This window comes from Hippoglossus hippoglossus, chromosome 7, assembly GCF_009819705.1.
Source record: "Hippoglossus hippoglossus isolate fHipHip1 chromosome 7, fHipHip1.pri, whole genome shotgun sequence".
Lineage (NCBI taxonomy): Eukaryota > Metazoa > Chordata > Actinopteri > Pleuronectiformes > Pleuronectidae > Hippoglossus > Hippoglossus hippoglossus.
In genome coordinates, this window is record NC_047157.1 from 27,626,213 (window position 1) to 27,640,392 (window position 14,180).

At 45.1% G+C, this 14,180-nt stretch overlaps 1 protein-coding gene across 1 annotated transcript in view; it reads left to right on the forward strand.

The window, feature by feature from the left end:
- Positions 1-2,589: 2,589 nt before the first annotated feature.
- The window catches only part of LOC117764216 (E3 ubiquitin-protein ligase TRIM63-like), a 12,972-nt gene continuing 1,381 nt past the window's right edge, over positions 2,590-14,180 (forward strand). Inside the window, 11 exon segments of the mRNA XM_034589817.1 lie at positions 2,590-2,697; positions 7,660-7,857; positions 7,860-7,883; positions 9,984-10,168; positions 10,585-10,759; positions 10,846-10,941; positions 11,391-11,468; positions 11,543-11,698; positions 12,151-12,173; positions 12,312-12,436; positions 12,551-12,918. Coding sequence (XP_034445708.1) covers positions 7,690-7,857; positions 7,860-7,883; positions 9,984-10,168; positions 10,585-10,759; positions 10,846-10,941; positions 11,391-11,468; positions 11,543-11,698; positions 12,151-12,173; positions 12,312-12,436; positions 12,551-12,918 — 1,398 coding nt within the window. The 5' untranslated portion in view covers positions 2,590-2,697; positions 7,660-7,689.

Consider the following 14,180-nt stretch of genomic DNA (forward strand, 5'->3'; position numbering starts at 1 on the left):
ATTGTCAGTGATTCCTATGATGTTGTTTTCAAACCAATGACAAAGAAATGAGGCCGAGGTTTGATATTTTACAGTTTAACTATAAACTTTATTATAAATAACTATAAATAGAAAGAAACCATAAATAACTCAGTCTCTGCTGTCGAGTGTCTCTCTAAGCTCGTCTCTTCTTCTCCTTCACACTGAAATCGGTTTGTCTGCTGTCGGAGACATTATGTCCAGTGTTATAATCAAAGACATTAAGAACGTTACCACACTGAAACCTTCACACTGAGTGTCAGCCCCGTTTTGATTTCTTTTGAATGTTTGATTTGTTTAGTGTGACAGTAAAGCGCTCTTCATGTCGTGTATGTTTAGATTTCACTGTTCAAACTCTTTTTCTTCTTCTGTCTGTAGATTTGCTCTTTGTTTTTCTCATGTGTGTTGTTAATGAAGGGAGGATATATCCGTATCCACAGTCTTACTCGTTTGTGTGGCAGCAGTTTTGTAGATTACTCAATTATCGTAGCGTCTGGAGCAGTTTGCAACAATCAGGCTGACTAGTTATATTTATAGTAAAGATTTTCCAGATCGACTTTTGTTTTTTTGTAGTTTTTTTTGTCCACACGAGTTTCTCTCCAACTCTGCTGGCGTAGAACAAACAGGAACTTTGTGCTTGTTTGAATGAACTGTATAATTTTTCTAAAAAAAATCAAAAATTCAGAAAAAAAACTTAGAGTCCAAGTTAACAATTGAACCTACATCCAAAAACCTGGATGATCTACTGGCTGTATTTTCTCTGATGCCTACAGCAAACACACACTCAGTATGTATAATACATATCATGACAATGTGCAATAAGAGCTAATCCAGACTTCCTGACTTCCAACAGCAGTTTGAAAGGTTTCAGAGAATCTGCAGGTTCATAAACATGTACAAAGATTCCACGTTAAGAAAAATGAGATAAAGCTAAATCCAGTTATTGGACGTGTCCACCATCAAATCCCATCAATTCTAATTCATGTTTTGTTTTTTGAATTTGTTTTTTAAATATGGATTCAAAAGATCTTTTCAAGGTTTCTTGTGGAACCTGCAGATGCTCTGAGACGCCACGCGGTCAAAACCAAATCCCTCATTTCTCTCATTGCTCCTCCACCGAGTGTGAAACACACGAAGCTGGAGTCAGGAAACTTCCATCATTAGATCTACAGCGATGACATGAATAACCAGAACTGATGTGTGAACATAGCAACCAGATGATAATATTCAAGCATTATTTTATTTATTTGATTTTTCTTATCTTTTTAATATTGGATTAACTACTAGCTGGTATGTGGAGGGGATGTATAGAATTTTAGATGTGAATCATATTGACAATGTAATGACAAAATGGCGGCCCTGCTGTTTATACACAGTGGCACAGTACATAGAGATGTAGAGTTTCCTGTTGTTAGCGTGGATTCACACTTTTGAGTAAATTAAGTATCTGATGTACTGATGTCGTAAAATAAATGTTTCAGATGCTTCAGAGCCTCTTGGTCATTGTGGGTTTCTTTGTTTCAAACTGTTTTCATTTATAATACACAGTGATATTATATTAACATGATGATAATATATTAATATGAGTGTGAAGTGCAGTTGAATATCATCGATATAGAAGTGAAAGTTACCGTTATGTCTTTTGATATATAAAAGAAGTGTTGATCACAAGAAGAGACAGGGGCCAAAGTCACTGCCCTGTGGAACTCCAGAAACAAACAGGAAGTGAAAGCGACAAGGTCAGAATTTGTGTCATGTATTGTTTTCTTTAACCAGTAATAACAATAATAATATGATAATAATAATAAAGTCCTCAAATTAATTACTGCCAATCAACAGTTTTTATTAATACTAAACAGAGTGTGAAGAAACTAGGTTTCTCAAGATTATATTGTCGTGTGTGTGTGTGTGTGTCAGTGTCAGAAAGAGGACACATTCAGGGGGCGGAGCTGGGGCCTGGTGAGGTGAGAGTTTGCGTATCAATTTTCAGTGCTGCTGAAATGATCCCCCCCCACACACACACACACACACACTCACACACTCACTCCATATCAGGCAGTGGCTGGTATGTGGACAGATTAAGACCATGCCGGGCTGTGCTCTCTCTACTGTTACACACACACACACACACACACACACACACACGGCTGTGGATGGCGAAGAAGCTGCGAACAAACAAACCTCCGAGTCACCACTTGTGTACAAAAAGGAGAAATGGAGTGAGAGCTGGATGAGCGAGGGAGGAGGACAGAGAGAGAGAGACATGCCTCATGCAGATTCATTGAGGACGTCACAGGAGGAGAAGAAGAAGAAGAAGCTTCATTTCTCTTCTTCAAACATGAAACTCGGTCTTGGACGTCTCCACCTGAACTGACAGATGTTGTATCAGTGGTTTTTCTCACTGAGACGTTTCTTCAGTGTCTCAGCTTCACTTGCTGCTGACAGCTGATGTCTGAGCCACTCGGGGGGTTGTGACACTTCAGTGTGCAGCGTCATGCCAAACCCAAATTAAACCAAATACCAGTTAAACTGCAGCTCAGCTCCTCTGAAGGAGGAAGAACCCACAGGTGTCTCACGTGTGGTTAGTTTGATTTCATTGGAAAGAAAAGTTCAGCCACATTTCTTCAGTCAAAGACAAATCAAAGTGACGACAGACGGAACCACAGACAGCAGAGGACGGTCAGTAATCATTATTTCAGTTGTTGTATATGAAACCAGACTCTTTGAGAGTTTGTGTTGTTTTAATCTGCAGAACTGTATTTTTCAATATTAGTGAAGGTTGAGTTTCAGATGACGTCACAGAACATGGAGCTACTGTTTACATGATGATATTTCTGTATCATGTCTGTATTCATGAGATAATACAGATTGTATTTGTGTCATTGTTAGTTGCTGTTGAATCAGATGATATTTCATCTTTAAAGCTTTAACGTGATGTCAAAGCAGAAACTGGATTTTAAAGGATCAGAAAACATGAACATAATGAGGATGAGAGGATTTGCTGACAGCATAATACAGTTATTATGTAACAAGTATTGTTATTATTGTTATATGGTGTTTGTTTCCACACGGACCGTTTAGAGTGTGACACTCGTGAGAAGCATCTGGCTAGAAGCGTGTGAAGTTATGACAAATTTAATAAACAGCGTGAGCAGCTGAACGTGCTTTAATCGTCCATTCGGTAGAGTTGAAGCAGACCTGAATGAAACACTATGTATATATATATATATATACTGACAGACACTGACAGACTCACTGACTTCCTCTTCCTACAGACTCACTGACTTCCTCTTCCTACAGACTCACTGACCTCCTCTTCCTACAGACTCACTGACCTCCTCTTCCTACAGACTCACTGACTTCCTCTTCCTACAGACTCACTGACCTCCTCTTCCTACAGACTCACTGACCTCCTCTTCCTACAGACTCACTGACCTCCTCTTCCTACAGACTCACTGACTTCCTCTTCCTACAGACTCACTGACCTCCTCTTCCTACAGACTCACTGACTTCCTCTTCCTACAGACTCACAGACTTCCTCTTCCTACAGACTCACTGACCTCCTCTTCCTACAGACTCACTGACTTCCTCTTCCTACAGACTCACTGACCTCCTCTTCCTACAGACTCACTGACCTCCTCTTCCTACAGACTCACTGACCTCCTCTTCCTACAGACTCACTGACTTCCTCTTCCTACAGACTCACTGACCTCCTCTTCCTACAGACTCACTGACTTCCTCTTCCTACAGACTCACAGACTTCCTCTTCCTACAGACTCACTGACCTCCTCTTCCTACAGACTCACTGACTTCCTCTTCCTACAGACTCACTGACTTCCTCTTCCTACAGACTCACTGACCTCCTCTTCCTACAGACTCACTGACCTCCTCTTCCTACAGACTCACTGACTTCCTCTTCCTACAGACTCACAGACTTCCTCTTCCTACAGACTCACTGACTTCCTCTTCCTACAGACTCACTAACTTCCTCTTCCTACAGACTCACTGACCTCCTCTTCCTACAGACTCACTGACTTCCTCTTCCTACAGACTCACTGACCTCCTCTTCCTACAGACTCACTGACTTCCTCTTCCTACAGACTCACAGACTTCCTCTTCCTACAGACTCACTGACCTCCTCTTCCTACAGACTCACTGACCTCCTCTTCCTACAGACTCACTGACCTCCTCTTCCTACAGACTCACTGACCTCCTCTTCCTACAGACTCACTGACCTCCTCTTCCTACAGACTCACTGACCTCCTCTTCCTACAGACTCACTGACTTCCTCTTCCTACAGACTCACTGACCTCCTCTTCCTACAGACTCACTGACTTCCTCTTCTTACAGACTCACTGACCTCCTCTTCCTACAGACTCACTGACCTCCTCTTCCTACAGACTCACTGACTTCCTCTTCCTACAGACTCACTGACTTCCTCTTCCTACAGACTCACTGACCTCCTCTTCCTACAGACTCACTGACCTCCTCTTCCTACAGACTCACTGACCTCCTCTTCCTACAGACTCACTGACCTCCTCTTCCTACAGACTCACTGACTTCCTCTTTCCTACAGACTCACTGACTCTCCTCTTCCTACAGACTCACTGACCTCCCTCTTCCTACAGACTCACTAGAACTTCCTCTTCCTACAGACTCACTGACCTCCTCTTCCTACAGACTCACTGACTTCCTCTTCCTACAGACTCACTGACCTCCTCTTCCTACAGACTCACTGACTTCCTCTTCCTACAGACTCACAGACTTCCTCTTCCTACAGACTCACTGACCTCCTCTTCCTACAGACTCACTGACTTCCTCTTCCTACAGACTCACTGACCTCCTCTTCCTACAGACTCACTGACTTCCTCTTCCTACAGACTCACTGACCTCCTCTTCCTACAGACTCACTGACTTCCTCTTCCTACAGACTCACAGACTTCCTCTTCCTACAGACTCACTGACTTCCTCTTCCGACAGACTCACTGACTTCCTCTTCCTACAGACTCACTGACCTCCTCTTCCTACAGACTCACTGACTTCCTCTTCCTACAGACTCACTGACCTCCTCTTCCTACAGACTCACTGACCTCCTCTTCCTACAGACTCACTGACCTCCTCTTCCTACAGACTCACTGACTTCCTCTTCCTACAGACTCACTGACCTCCTCTCCCTACAGACTCACTGACCTCCTCTTCCTACAGACTCACTGACTTCCTCTTCCTACAGACTCACTGACCTCTTAGCACTCTTCCTACAGACTCACTGACCTCCTCTTCCTACAGACTCACTGACCTCCTCTTCCTACAGACTCACTGACTTCCTCTTCCTACAGACTCACTGACCTCCTCTTCCTACAGACTCACTGACCTCCTCTTCCTACAGACTCACTGACTTCCTCTTCCTACAGACTCACTGACCTCCTCTTCCTACAGACTCACTGACTTCCTCTTCCTACAGACTCACTGACCTCCTCTCCCTACAGACTCACTGACTTCCTCTTCCTACAGACTCACTGACTTCCTCTTCCTACAGACTCACTGACTTCCTCTTCTTACAGACTCACTGACCTCCTCTTCCTACAGACTCACTGACTTCCTCTTCTTACAGACTCACTGACCTCCTCTTCCTACAGACTCACTGACCTCCTCTTCCTACAGACTCACTGACCTCCTCTTCCTACAGACTCACTGACTTCCTCTTCCTACAGACTCACTGACCTCCTCTTCCTACAGACTCACTGACTTCCTCTTCCTACAGACTCACTGACCTCCTCTTCTACAGACTCACTGACCTCCTCTTCCTACAGACTCACTGACCTCCTCTTCCTACAGACTCACTGACCTCCTCTTCCTACAGACTCACTGACCTCCTCTTCCTACAGACTCACTGACCTCCTCTTCCTACAGACTCACTGACCTCCTCTTCCTACAGACTCACTGACCTCCTCTTCCTACAGACTCACTGACCTCCTCTTCTTACAGACTCACTGACCTCCTCTTCCTACAGGACTCACTGACCTCCTCTTCCTACAGACTCACTGACCTCCTCTTCCTACAGACTCACTGACTTCCTCTCCCTACAGACTCACTGACTTCCTCTTCCTACAGACTCACAGACTTCTCTTCCTACAGACTCACTGACCTCCTCTTCCTACAGACTCATGACTTCCTCTTCCTACAGACTCACTGACTTCCTCTTCCTACAGACTCACTGACCTCCTCTTCCTACAGAACTCACTGACCTCCTCTTCCTACAGACTCACTGACTTCCTCTTCCTACAGACCTCACTGACTTCCTCTTCTAACTCTAACAGACTCACTGACCTCCTCTTCCTACAGACTCACTGACCCTCCTCTTCCTACAGACTCACTGACCTCCTCTTCCTACAGACTCACTGACCTCCTCTTCCTACAGACTCAATGACTTCCTCTTCCTACAGACTCACTGACTTCCTCTTCCTACAGACTCACTGACCTCCTCTTCCTACAGACTCACTGACCTCCTCTTCCTACAGACTCACTGACTTCCTCTTCCTACAGACTCACTGACTTTCCTCTTCTAACTCTAACAGACTCACATGACCTCCTCTTCCTACAGACTCACAGACTTCCTCTTCCCTACAGACTCACTGACCTCCTCTTCCTACAGACTCAATGACTTCCTCTTCCTACAGACTCACTGACTTCCTCTTCCTACAGACTCACGACCTCCTCTTCCTACAGACTCACTGACCTCCTCTTCCTACAGACTCACTGACTTCTCTTCCTACAGACTCACTGACTTCCTCTCTAACTCTAACAGACTCACTGACCTCCTCTTCCTACAGACTCACTGACCTCCTCTTCCTACAGACTCACTGACCTCCTCTTCCTACAGATCTCAATGACTTCCTCTCCTACAGACTCACTGACTTCCTCTCCTACAGACTCACTGACCTCCTCTTCCTACAGACTCACTGACCTCCTCTTCCTACAGACTCACTGACTTCCTCTTCCTACAGACTCACTGACTTCCTCTTCTAACTCTAACAGACTCACTGACCTCCTCTTCCTACAGACTCACTGACCTCCTCTTCCTACAGACTCACTGACTTCCTCTTCCTACAGACTCACTGACTTCCTCTTCTAACTCTAACAGACTCACTGACCTCCTCTTCCTACAGACTCACTGACTTCCTCTTCCTACAGACTCACTGACCTCCTCTTCCTACAGACTCACTGACTTCCTCTTCTTACAGACTCACTGACCTCCTCTTCCTACAGACTCACTTCCTCCTCTTCCTACAGACTCACTGACCTCCTCTTCCTTACAGACTCACTGACCTCCTCTTCCTACAGACTCACTTCCTCCTCTTCCTACAGACTCACTGACCTCCTCTTCCTACAGACTCACTGACCTCCTCTTCCTACAGACTCACTGACCTCCTCTTCCTACAGACTCACTGACTTCCTCTTCCTACAGACTCACTGACCTCCTCTTCCTACAGACTCACTGACCTCCTCTTCCTACAGACTCACTTCCTCCTCTTCCTACAGACTCACTGACCTCCTCCTTCCTACAGACTCACTGACCTCCTCTTCCTACAGACTCACTGACCTTCCTCTTCCTACAGACTCACTGACTTCCTCTTCCTACAGACTCACTTCCTCCTGTCAGTCCCCAGGTGGATGAGTGCAGCCATGTCTGTAGACCTGAGCGTCCTGCAGAGCGGCGGAGGAGCAGAGGGGGGGAGGCGGCGCTGGCGACTCTGGAGAAAACAGCTGATCTGTCCCATCTGCCTGGAGCTGTTCAACAAGCCAGTGGTGATTCTGCCCTGTCAGCACAACCGTGTGCAGGAAAGTGTGCCAACGAGCTGTACCAGGTGGGACTCCAACGTGCACGTGCTGAGTGTTGTGTGTGTGTGTGTGTGTGTGTGTGTGTGTGTGTGTGTGTGTGTGTGTGTGTGTGTGTGTGCAGTGGATTATCAGAGTCTATAATGGGATGTGCGGATGTTTAACTGGTTTGCTCATAGACAAAAAAAAACAGCTGTCATGACCCGAACAGCCTTTGTTAGTGTGTGTGTGTGTGTGTGTGTGTGTGTGTGTGTGTGTGTGTGTGTGTGTGTGTGTGTGTGTGTGTTTGTGTGTTGAAGTCTACTACCTGTGTAGACACCCTTTACATCATATTCACAGGAATTCAACAGTTGAACAGAAATGATTCAGTTCAGCTCATTAATACTAACGTCAGAGTTTTTCATCCAAATTCATGAATTATTCCCAGTTTTGTGATTTGTTGTGATTTCTCAGTAAAATCATCGTTAGGACAATAAAACGTCAGATCTCACGATGTTAAAGAAACAGGTTGTGAACTTCTTTCTTGACTCATGTTTCAATCTGCTCCGGAGTCCTGCTCGACGTCGAGCCACACGTTGAGCAGCTGAGCTCATCAGGTTATGTTTTTGGAAAGTTTCAGTTTTACAGTTACTGGGATCAAGAAACTTCCCAGAGTCTCTGCTGGTTTCCTGGTAAACCTCGTGAAGCTCTCTCCAAGAATCCGTTTCTTCACCTTCGGCGCTCGGTCCTGTGTTGAACCAGTTTTATCGCCTGCTCATGTTCGCTGAGCTTCAGAGAAGCTTTCTGCAGATTCTCTTAAGTGAACATGCAACAGGACGAAGCTGCTGCAGCTCCTGGAAACACTTCATCTCCTCAGAGGAACAATTGAAAAGGTTTAACTAAGTAGATTTCATTTACAGAAATCTTTCATATTTACTTTTTCTTCCAGCTTTGGGATGATTTATGGTTCTGAGCTAAAAGCAGGATCTTTATGACACTGGATTGTGTTTCAGTCGAAACATAGAGTGTAAATAAAGATGGACGGACGCATGTGTCGACAGGACCTCGACCTCACGGCTCCAAGATCACCACCGCACAGACTCCGCCTCCAAATGACAAATCACCACAAGATGGCAGCGCCCGTATCGTAGTCGTCAAATCTTTGTTCACAGTTGTTGGCTCATTTGCATGTGTTTATGCATTCACTAAAAATATCTCTCAAATGAAGCTCACGTCCACTCGGAGTAAACATCGTGTTTCTAAGTTGGTCTCAGTGCCGTCGTCTCCATTTCCACACGTCACAGTCGCACCGGCGAGGAGCCGCTCAGAAAGATGGCCGCGTTGCTACCTGAGATGTCTTGGCATCTTTTTGGGAGAATTTGAGGAGGTGGAGACGCGTCGTCTTATTTTCCAGTGGATGATCCGAACCGATCTGATTCACACCTGCTGCCACAGCAGGGACTTGAGTTCATTCAGAAGAACTCATTATTTTCAGTTCACTGCTTCATTCATCCATTTCCAAGGATTTATGATATAAACTGATATAATATCTAAAAAATTCTTTCCACCTCAGGTTTTTCCTTCTCGTTTCAAACGATATGATTATGAAGCATGAAATTTAGAAATTTGGTGTTAAAAAGTGATTCCTGCAGAAACCTGGTGAATGGTCGTTGAATCCTTTTCACATGAGTTCAGTGTTTGTAACGAGCGTGAGGGACGTGACTCGGACTCGTTGTGTCTCTGATCCTCATCCCAGCAGCAGCTGAGGCTTATTACAGCTGCTATTTCAGGACCTTCACTCCTCGACCTTCCATCCAACTCTCTCCCGTCTTTCTCCGCTTCTTTATCTCCCAGCTCTCAGTTCTCTGATCGGTTCTCTGCTGCGTCCACACTGACGTTTAATCTCCAGGCTGATTTTATTTTTACCTCACTGAAACAGTGTGGTGGCATTTTAAACGCTTTAAGATCCCAAAACAAATGACAGAAATAGATTAGTTCATAGTTTGAAGCTCTGAATTACTGAAATCCCAGCATGCACCTGTGTTGTATGACAACCAACTCCAGCTGTTGGGTGTTGAAACGCAGACGGAGAAACCCAGCAGATAGAAACCTGATATTTCTGATGTTGTCCTTGTTGCCGTCTGTTCCAGCCCTCGCTGTTCCAGGCTCGAACCACCATGACGGTGAACAGCGGCCGCTTCCGCTGTCCGTCCTGCAGACACGAGGTCGTGCTGGATCGCCACGGCGTCTACAGCCTTCAGAGAAACCTGCTGGTGGAGAACATCATCGACGTCTACAAACAGGAAGTCAGCAACAGCACCAGCAACGCCACGAGGTGACAGTGATGTCACATATGCTCAGTTCATTAGGAACATTTCACTGAAACAGTCCTGCAATAAATCCTCTCAAAGGTCAGAATTATTTTAAAGATTCACCCGAAATCCTTAACGAAGAATTGATTTGATTTGATTTCGATATTCAACATTGATAATAAAACACTGTAGTACTCAACCAATCAGGGATCTTCAGCGCTGCAGGCTCCACCCACAGGTTCCTCAGCTCTTTGGCGGTGAAAGCGGCCGCAGGTTCGGCTCCACCTGGTTTTCCTATAATTGGTCAATGAGCCCTGGTTCCTGAGGTGGAAACGCAGCAGAAATGATGTCTGAGCCGATGTTGGAGGATTTCAGACCTTTTCCTCCCTGTTAACGTGTAATTTCCATTTTGAAGTGTTGAGTGTGAATCTCTGTCCAGTCCCCCCCCGCCTCCTCCGCCTCCTGCTCAGCCGACGTGTTCGGCCCACGAGGGCGAGAAGGTGAACATCTACTGCCTCAGCTGTCGGGTTCCCACCTGCTCCCTCTGCAAAGTGTTCGGGGCTCATCAGTCGTGTGAGGTGGCTCCTCTGACCGACGTCTACCAGCAGCACAAGGTCGGTGAAGAACATCAAACCAACAACATGGGAGAAAAGATTATTGATTCAAAATCCACTTGTGTCATCTTGCTTGTGTTTGTCAGGACGCGCTGAGGGAAGGAGTCAGTTCTCTGGTGACGGTGAACGACAGAATCCAGGCTTTGATCGACGAGCTGGAGGAAACCTGCAGAAACACAGAGGTGAGATCTCATCTCTCACTGCAGCCGGAAATAGTCCTGAGGTATTCTGGTACTTTATTGGTGTAGCACTTTAAGGTCATTTCAATATTGACTATACAAAAAGGTCATGATGTCATGAGATGATTAACACGAGAGGAAATCATTAAAAGTCAGATAAACAAATTCAGATTTATACTTTTCTCATATATTTTCTTCAATGTGACATTTGGTTAAATTGTTCCACTTTATTGAATGACACTGATTTTATTAAAGAAAATGCATCAAATAACTTTATCTTTTAATGTCAAATCTAAATCTGAGCTGTGACGTCCCTCTCTCTCCTCTCTGCTCAAACAGTCTCCTTGTGAAAACCTATTTGCAGTTTCATACATTGAATTAGTTTCATAAATGACTGTTTTCAATGCAGCAGATGATATTTTACATCTGCGCTCTTCACTTTTCTCTCACAGCAGAACTGTTCTGCTCAGAAACAGAGCGTCTGTGACAAGTTCGACCGAATGAAGTCCATCCTGGGAGAGAGACACAAGGTCAGACCTGCTCTGCACTTATATATAATATAACTATCATAAAGTGTATATATAGTCATCGTTATCACTTGTAGGCGATGACTCAGCAAATCAGCTCCGAGCAGGAGGAGAAGACGGGCCACGCCCAGGCTTTGGTGCGTTGCTATGGGGACAGCGTGGAGGCCAATGCCAAACTGATGGAGAGAGCAGCGAGCGGCACGGACGAGCCGGACACGGCTGCGTTTGTCCAGGTGAAGTAAAGACCAGTGTCCGTCCAGATGAACACATCCAAACGTCTGTGAGAACACAGATCAGAGTCAGGCTGAGTCAGATGAGTTCAGAGGAGGATCTGTGACGTTCTAAAGACAAACAGCTCAGCAGCTTCACTGCTCAGTGCTTCAGTCGGTTTATATAAAACACGCAGGGGGTCTAGTGAAGTGATGCCAGACCTGTTGCATCATGGGAAGTGTAGTATCCCAGTGATCATGATGCCTTTCAGCTTCTCTTGTACCAAATTCCTTTAGTGAAGAAGCAATCCTCACGTCTGCACTCACACAAATCAGTTAGAAAGAGAATTACAGATATAAACATATAAGAATATATTAAATAAGATGATCTAATTATTTCTCATTTTCATATAAAATATGAATCAATGTGAAGATATGAAAACTGTGAAGTGATCACTTCTTCTTTCTTCCTTCAGAATTCCAGAGCGCTCATCACAGAGTGAGTGTTGTGTCTTTGTGACAAGAAATAAAAAACCTTTTATATTACCTGATTAAATCCTTCGTCTGCCTGTAGTTTTTAGATTTGATCTCTCCTCTCCTGTTCATGTTCCCTCCCTGACGTTCCCTCCGGCCTCAGGGTGGTGACAGCGACCAGCTCCTGTCCGACCGAGACCCTGAAGCCAGGTTACGAGAATCTGAGCCCGTACGAATTTAACTTCATCCGACAGGAGCGAGCTCTGAGGAGCATCGACTTTATGAAAGGTAAGAAATCAGGACTGGGACACAGAAACACTCAAAATACAGAAATGACTCAAACATCACATCCAGAGGACAAAGATCTCACACGCTCAGTCTCAGCAGGTTCTTTGTTTTCAGCTGTGGAGGATGTTCCTGAAGAACCAGATGTGGAACCAGAGGAACCCAGAGAACTTTCTGAACTAAAGCCCCATCAGGAGCCGTCCGTCCAGAACCTGGAATCTGGAGCAGAAGCAGTTAAAGAGACGACATCACCACCAGAGGAACCAGCTCCAGATCCAGAGCTGCTGAGAGGCCGTGAGGAACCTGCAGGGGCCGACCTGCAGCCGCAGCCTGACGACGCTGAAGAGAACGATGGAGAATCAGGTCGGATCAACAAGAAGGAGGAGGAGGAGGAGGAGGAGGAGGAGAGAGACGAGGGAGGTGCAGCTCCCGACTCCATTAAAGACACAACCATCTGTGAACGGGAGGGAATGAGCACACAACAGGTACAGTTCAAAATACATGTGTACAATTCATCATTCAGAGCTTCAGCCACTAGAAGATGTTTTAAACATCTCACAGAATTAAACCTGTCTGCAAACAGCGAGTTCACTTTCTATTTCTTCATTTGTTTATAGTTTTTATACTTTTCTGCAGACTTATGCAAGAATATGACAAACATTTAAATTACTAAAAATACAAATACAACAATATAAAAATCCTAAATTTCAAGTTTTAAATCCAAATTGTTTTAATATTTTTAAGTTCTGACCAAAAATGCACTATTTTGTTAAATTCTACAAACAAAATAATGAATTGAAAAAATTATTGGAAGATTAATTGATTAATTGTAAGCTGTGCCCCTAAAATGTTACTCAAGTAAAAGTACTTTTATTTAAACATTTATTAAATGACACTGATTTCATGAAGCAAAATGCATAAAATAATGTTATCTTTTTATGTCAAATCTAAATCTGAACTTTAATATCACTCTCTCCCTTCTCTGGTCCAACAGTCTCCTTATGAGACCTCGTTTAAATTCAATATCACACTTTTTCTGAGAAATCGAAAGTGACCAAAAGAAAAATCCTGGATCTGCACCAACATTAAATTCTCTCTTGACCCACATGACAGCAGGTTCACTGGTGATCATCCTGTTAACAAACAAAGATGTCAAATGGTCTGAACTCCTTTATCTGTCCTCCATGAATCAGTGTGAGGGGGGGGGGGCAGGCAGTGTCACAGGTGACTGGACGAAACAGAGAGAGACGGAGGGGAAACCAGAAGAAGAAGAAGAAGAAGAAGAACAGAAGGTGACTGATGGAGAAGATACTGGGTTTAACCCCAGCTGGTGCAAACAGATGATGATGATGTGCTCAACACAACCAGCAGGGGGCTCTCTCCAGACTCAGGCTCAGGGTGGCGTCCAGGTGGCGTCTGACTGTCATACGACCTCTGACCTCCAGGCGTCTTCTGACCTTCATACCACCTCTGACCTCCAGGCGTCTTCTGACCTTCATACGACCTCTGACCTCCAGGTGGAATCTGACCTTCATACCACCTCTGACCTCCAGGCATCTTCTGACCTTCATACCACCTCTGACCTCCAGGCATCTTCTGACCTTCATACCACCTCTGACCTCCAGGTGGCATCTGACCTTCATACCACCTCTGACCTCCAGGTCCAGCCCCCACGTCCACAGAGCCGGGACGAGTCTCAGCTCCTGTGTGACCATCAGCTGCTCCCTCTCTCCTCTCAGTCTCCAGG